Source organism: Fukomys damarensis, unplaced genomic scaffold, assembly GCF_012274545.1.
Source record: "Fukomys damarensis isolate Sample0158 unplaced genomic scaffold, DMR_v1.0_HiC HiC_scaffold_16, whole genome shotgun sequence".
NCBI classification, from domain to species: Eukaryota; Metazoa; Chordata; class Mammalia; order Rodentia; family Bathyergidae; genus Fukomys; species Fukomys damarensis.
In genome coordinates, this window is record NW_022900928.1 from 8417637 (window position 1) to 8425262 (window position 7626).

Consider the following 7626-nt stretch of genomic DNA (forward strand, 5'->3'; position numbering starts at 1 on the left):
TTGGCCGACTGTGGACGCGCGCGCCTCGGGACCACTTCCTGCGAGTCGCGGCCGTGGCGCTGTTGCAGCCCGTGGAAGAGGAGCTGGAAGCGAGCCATCCAGGGATATCCGGAGAGGAGAGTCAGCTGCTGGTCGGATGGCTTCTGGAGCAATCGGAGGTCCTGGCCGCCTTTTGCCGTTGCCTCCCAGCCGGACTGTTGACTTCGGTGGCGCGTCGCCATCCTGCGCTCTGTCGGGCCTACCTGGGCCTCCTGACAGACTGGGGGGAGAAGCTGCACTACGACCTTCGGAAAGGCACCTGGGTTGGAGCCCAGTCCCAAGATGTCCCCTGGGAGGAGTTGCTTTGCAAGTTTCAAAGCCTCTGGCACGCCCCGCCCCCTCTGAAGGACCAAGTTCTGAAGGCCTTGGAGTCCAGCAAGGCGCGGGGAGGAGACTTTGAAGCCCGGGGTCTTAACTTCTGGACTGACCTGTTGTTAGCTCTGCGGAGTGGTAAATGATAATTGCTTTTTGGAGGAGACAAGTTTGAGGTCCCAGCTCGAGCTCCAGTTCTCCTTGAACAATGTTCTGTTCTTAACTGCTTACAAAACGAAAATCGCTGTGTTCTCACCAAATCACCTGTAGCTCATAAGTCCAACATGTAATTATTTATGGTGCTAAATTGAAATATTTTATACAATTATAAATTTGCAATTTTTATTTAAAATTTCTTTTTTTTTGTTTTTTTTGTTTTTTTTTTTAGTTTTGTTGTGGTTGAGAGCAGATTCTCACTACGTATTCCAGGTTGACCTCAAATTTGTGTCACTCTTCCTGCCTCAGCCACCTGAATGCTGAGATTACAGGTGTGCATCACCATGCGCTGCTAAATGTCCAAATTAGTTGGCCCGAAGAGCCAGGGATTTTTCTAGAGGAAGTGACATATTGGAAGAATTCTTAAAGCCGTGGCATTGGCAGTAATTTGTTATTAGAAACTTTTCAAACAATGCTGAAAATAATATGTACTTTTTAAAGAACAGCAGCTTTAAAATAGCAAACGTTCCTTTTTAATCAGTATCGTTTACTCTTTTAGTTTTTATTTTTGTTTATTGTCCCCTCTTGGTAGTACCCAGTTTTCCTTAGCAACATGCAGTGTCATAAATATCAGTTTGGGACGCCAACTAGACTATTTGGAATTTAAGTATGGACTTTGGCCTTACTAACCTAATGGTCTAACAAATTAACCAGCCTCAATATGAATTAAAATTGCATTACTGAAAAATTGTTTCCCATTTCTGCAAATTACTACTCTAAAAGACCATATTGTATGCCAGTTTAAACCATTGACTTCAATGCACGTAATGTTTAAAATTTAGTAAAAGCAAACATGTATGTGCCTTTGGATATTCATTTGGATTTGCTGACAGAAGAGTCAAAATAAAGTTTTGAATTACCAAGGTACCCCTCTGCCATTAACTAGGTTAAGAAGTCCCGACCTTGTGCTAGTCGTGTCATGTTAAATGAAGTGTGTAGACTAAAATAGTTAAATTTCCTTGTTTTTCTGTTGATGGCTACCTTACAGAGACAGGAATACTAGCTCTAAATTTACTTGAGCACTTCTCCATGGTCACTGATTCCTAACCAAACTGAAGAAGTCACTTAGCCTTTGTTATTAGGGTTATATGACTTCCAGCAATCAAGCTATCTTTGTCCATGTTGAGAGTAACTGATTGATTGCAAGAAATTTTGGAAAATACTGATATTTAACAAGTTAATTTTTAATTCCAGAAATGGAATTAGAATAAAAACGCTGTATAATCTTGCACAATTTTCCATTCTGTGGTTGAATCTGGGAGTAAAGTATGTTTCCACAAGGAAGTACACTTTGTAAAATAGTCTTGTGTGACCAATGGCAGACTCGTATTCCCTATGATCTGATTCCCTTTTTTCTGTTTCTGGTTGATGAAAACCATGTTGAGATTGCATTTGCCATAAGGCAAATTCTAATTTTACCAAGGCAAGTTCTAATGTTAGCTTCAGTGCACTTACTTCCTTATAGCTCCAGCTTCATCTCATGGTATAACTTGAGATCAAATGATAAAGCCTGGTGAACTTAATAACAGTTTAAAACTCATTTCTTTATACTTAACCATGTAGCAGTCTCTTATTTTTGGTTCCATGACATATTCGTTATAGTCTAATTGAAAAATCTCATTTAATTGGTGAATATAAACTAAAAGAGATTAAGAGATAAGGGGCTAGGGATTTAGCTCAGAGGTTCTGCCACCTGCCTCGCAAGCACTAGGACCTGAGTTCAATCCCCGGTACCAAAAAATAAAAGACATTAAGAGAAACGCGCAAGGGCATACACAAAAGCCACCCAAGAGTGGAAGTCCTGTGATGTCCTAATTTTGTTTCGAACGACTTTAGCATAATGTGGCATGTAGCATACATTTCTAATATTTCAGTAAGTGAAGCCAGCATTAAAACTTTTATATATTTTATTTTAACGATAATAAGGACTTGAGAAGATGCATTGAATATAATAACCTTGTTATCCCTCTAGGAACCTATGAAGAGGACGAGAGGAAAAACTCCTTTGAATGGGTCGCAGTGTCAGTGTACTGCCAGTGAGCTACCGGAACCTGGACGGCAGCTATAGATTCAGTGATGTGCGGGATGTCAGTGGCTGCACTTTACACTCTTCTCTTATCCACATTGCCAATTTGTGGTGTTTTGATCACATCCACATTACCTGTAAGCCCAAGCAGTGTAGCAAGAGCTTTGGCAATTCCGATCTGATCTTTAAACCATTCGCTGAGTTTTAAAGTTCAAAAATTTTCCCCAATTTTTCTTATCTTTCTCTCTCTCAAATCTGCCCAGCCATTTTTGATAATCTTATGTTGCTTGCGTTGTGTTGTGATTCCTTTTTTGTTTTATAATACTGTTAATTGCGTAGTCTATATTAATCATTGCACAGCCAGAAGTCCTTTGGGCCCACAATCTGCTATTTTGATTCTCTTGAGGATTTGTTTCTTCACATGTTTTGTTTTTTATTTGTGAACCCATATATGTATTTGTTCTAATTTTATGGAAACCTGAGCATCTAAAAGTAGTATTCATTCTCCCATAAGGGCATTTTCAGTTGTGTCTGGTGGAAATAGATAATTCCCTGATCTATGCTTTGGCAGGCTTCCTGGGTTGTTGTAACATCTTAGGGCTTTGGTGTTCTTACCTTGTGATTAGCTTGGGAATTGTCTTCATTTCCTGAAGTGTAAACAAAGTATGAAAGGTAAGTTTGATTGAGAATCTATTTGTTTTGTAGCAGTTGGGCCTTTGGAATAGCTAGCTGCTGCTTGAGCAGAGTAGAAATCCTCATTTTCTTTTTAACCCACAGCAGTTTAATGTTTGCTTCAACACGCCTCTGAAGGAAGTCTTGTCACACTCAGCAGTTGTCTCACAATGCCAAGTTCAAAGGACACTTTTCCTGGTATCCATTTATTTGCCCCCACAGAACGTATGTTTCTAACAAGCCCACCTTTTTTAAATGGACTTAAAATGGTATAATCATAACTTTTATTGCACTTCTCCATAATATGGTCCTTTTTCCTTGCTAGCTACATTTTAAGTCCTAAATCTGAAATGTTTGGTTCCAACCAACATCATCTATTGGATTCCTGCAATAGTGTTTTGGTTTTTCATAGACTTTATGTTGGACAGAGTGGCACATGCCTGTAATTCCAGAACTCTGAGAGGCTGAGGCAGGAGGAGTGTAACTTGGAGCCCAGCCTGGGGCAGTTTAGCAGATCAGTGGTGGACTGTCTCAAACACACACATACACACACACACACACACACACACACACACACACACACGGGGAAGAGTGCTAGGAATGTAGCGTGGTACAACGGTCCTGAATTTAATTTCCAATACAACAGAAAAGCAAAACACAAACACAAAACACACATACAGCACAACTATTTAAAAGACTGCTTTAGATTCACAACAAAATGGAGCAAATGGTACTGAGAATTCCCCAGGACCGTACCCATCTCAGTAGCTTCCTATACCACTATGAACAAAGGCCATTTTCTTGTTTTGCCTTCTATGAGGAAGGGTATATTCTATCCTAACATATCCATACCGACCATGCTTTGCAGAAACACAGGAATTCTTTTGGTTCTTGAAACAGGCACAGGTTTTTGTTCGTTTCCTGCCTTAGAACCCTTCCTGTGTCATTCCTCCATCCCATAATATTCTGGGATCTTTCACTTCTCAGCTTAACTTTGTCCTCTCACCATAAAACCCTTCTCTGAATATATTTCATCATTCTTTCCTGCGGACACCCAATTTTGCTGAGCTGTGGCTTTGTTAGGCACGTGTGCCTATCATTTGCATGGCGTCCCGAGCTCAGTGAGGACCCCACCGCCTCCGTCCTCCCCATCCAACAGCGGAGACCCTCACACTGTGGCCGGTACACGTGAAGTACCTGATAATCCTCTGCACAAGCTGAAACGGAGTACACATTGGATTAGCTCGTCATCCTCTGTGTCACATAAGAAACGTCAACTATTTTAGCAGAAGTGATGAGGAGTATAAATCCCAATTAAAAATAAGATCCCAGTAGATGATGACATTTCCAAACTACAAGCCAACCAACAGAAAACGCTTTCAAAGCTGTTTCTTTGCGTTTGAATCAGTCCAACATTTGTCTATGTCCAAATGTAGACGCTGGTAAATTTCCTACAGTTACTTAATCTTTTTTGTTCTTTTTATATGTAAGCGCTCTGAAACTGTCTCCTTATGCTCAATGGTAGAAACTAGTTATAAATAAAATGGCCCACCTTCCCTAGCCAATTGTGGTCATAGGGTATTCATTATTCATATAAACCAATCAATGTAAACGCTCTAGGAAGAAACCATCGATTTCTTCAGGAATTAATTGGAAACGATCAATCACTATATCAGAAGTGGGGCACACATCATTTATCAGATGCTGATTGTCATGGTGGGCTACCAATGCCCTTTTGGCTTAGAAAAATGGTGGCCCTAAGGGAAAGTAGCTTCAATCATTACAATAATGAATGTGTCTTTGCAGTCTGTAGGAGCTTCATTATTCTTAATATTGAGGTCAGGGTTTGAGTTAAGAAGAGTTCAGTGTTTAAAGTCCCACTGTGGGTTCGTCTTTTATCTCATGAATGATCAGGACTGTAGACATTTTCTGCATTAAATGAATCACAAGTATAAACACAGGGATACAATGTGAAAAATTAGCTTCTGTTTCCACATTTAATACACACAGCACAGTAAGCTCTGCATGATGTCCATGTTAATCTTTAAAACTGGGCAATTCATCTGAAATTTATATTTGTGTTCCACATAAGAATAATTTCTTCTGTGGACAAGTTTATATGCTTATCATGATAAAACCTTTTTTTGCAATCTTTTAGTATTTTTTTATATTTCTATTGCAGAGTTTTATTCATTCATAAGCATTTGATCACCTACAAATATCAGTGTGATTTGCTGTGGTAAAACTGGATTGTGATCCTCCCTTCCTTGGTCTCCAGAGTAGCTGAGATTCCAGATATGTGCCAGATTCTGGGATTGGAGTTCATATTTTAATGTTAGGAGCCAAATTTCTCATTTTTTTGGTTGAGAAAGCACATATAGAAAGTCATAGGTAAACAACAGATAGATATATGCAGATTAATATTGGATTTTTTTATCCTGCACAATTGTTCAGAGCTCTAAGGGAAAGCTGTTAAAATATTCATTATGCCAAGAGTTTGACATAGTATCAATACTTTTTTGTAAGATATTCCGTGTGAGGCTGTGCATATTTTATGAGTATTGACAATATGCTCAGAGGGAAGAGGAACTCGGTGTGTTGTTCGCTTTCAAAGAATGTAGATGCATCCCTGAAAAAGAACAGCAAAAGTTATTTGCCAATTACAGGCACATTAGGTACTTTAAAAATGTCAACTAGATTTTAATCCATGATCGAGTTTCAAATATATCACTAATATGTTAAATGTTAAAATGCAGAATGGGAAAATCAATAGGGATCATGAATTTTATAATTTATATTTATACAAATATAAATTTAATATAAAATGTATATATATTTATATAATATAATTAATATTTATTTTATAATCTCTTCTAGGCATTAAGTAATCTTATAAAGTTTGTAAAAAATAAGTCCTGACAGAAAGAGAGCAAGTTTTCTAGCTTGTGTTTAAAATATAAAATAATGTTCATTTTGTTGATAATTTAAAAATATTCAGTAGTTTACCGAAATGAACACCCCATAGTGGAGTGGACATTCTCTGGTCTGTTTTTCCAGATAATTACAAAAACATGGATCCCCAACACTCCGCATTTGAAATTGTTGTTGAAAACATGAAATAAATTGCGAGTGACTAACAAGAGCAATTTACAGAAGATACACGATATAGTTCACTAGTCCGCAGATGTGGACCACATGTGGAATCTCTATGGCAACCGAGACGCATCACAGGCAGGCGCTGTTTTCTAATTATAGCCAGGAAGCCTGGAACTTTGAGCAGTGCACCAGCAAATTGGCCCCCGTAGATTCAAAATGATCTCATTGTTTGTCTTCCCGGAGGCAGGATATTTGAAGAATGCGATTTCTGCAAGCCGTGAAAGGTATCTATTACATCCCCATTTCTTGTCTAGCGGTGGGAGGGGAGCTTTGCAATTATTATTAGAATATTAAAATTCAAAGACATTTAGTGTTCCATTCCAGGGTAAAGGAAGATTAAAAAAAAACAATATTTTCATGGTGTGGGAACTAACAGGTAACTAAGGAGCTGGAGTGAAATAAGTTAAACAAACTCGTTAAATGGGTTTTAAGACTAATTTTTGTCTTATGCCACTATCTCTAAACAAGTTTAGAGAAATTACTATTTTAAGCTTCCGATTTCTCTTTATATAATTTGAGTGAGAATAATAGCTAATCTTGCCTTAATAAAACAAGAGCTTGAGTATTCAGGAGCTGTAGCATCTTTAGAGTGTCTCTTGATGACACAGTGACTTCACTGACCTTCTGAGAAGGTATTGGTTTTTGAATGATATTCTAAACATAAAATTTGAGACTGACATTTCTTTTCTTTCAGCCTTTGAAAATGTGCTGTTTACTCCTAACATCCAGAGTTTCTGGTGACACCTGTCATTTGAGTTGATTTTTCATCTATACGTAAAATATTGCTTCTGTCTTACCACCTTGTTTTTTCTGCCTATACTTTTCAAAAAATTTATATTCATGTATCTCTTTGGAATTTCCATGCATTTATTGTGTTTAAAATCTCCTCAGTTTTTTTGTTGTTTTGTTTTTTGAGACAGGGTCTCACTATGTAGCCCAGGCTGGCCTCAAACTCACAGAGATCCTCCTGCATCAGCCTCTTGAGTACTGGAGTTACAAGTGTGTGCCACAATGCATGGCTTCTAAGTGTTTCTTTGTTTTGTTTTGTTTTTGGTACTGAGGATCGAACTCAGGCCCCCATTGAGCTTGCAAGGTAGGTGGCAAAACCACTGAGCTAAATCCCCGGCCCTCTAAGTTTTTATTAAATCTGTTTGCGTACATATTTTGCTAGTTTTAGAAAAAGTGCCAGTCATTATTTCCTGGAG

The 7626-nt window shown here is 38.5% G+C and overlaps 1 protein-coding gene across 1 annotated transcript in view; it reads left to right on the plus strand.

The window, feature by feature from the left end:
- Fancf (FA complementation group F) overlaps positions 1-6034 on the plus strand; it is a 6643-nt gene extending 609 nt beyond the window's left edge. The window contains exons 2-3 of the mRNA XM_033763909.1: positions 9-489; positions 2540-6034. Coding sequence (XP_033619800.1) covers positions 9-489; positions 2540-2607 — 549 coding nt within the window. The 3' untranslated portion in view covers positions 2608-6034. The remainder of the gene's footprint in view (positions 1-8; positions 490-2539) is intronic.
- Positions 6035-7626: the final 1592 nt, after the last annotated feature.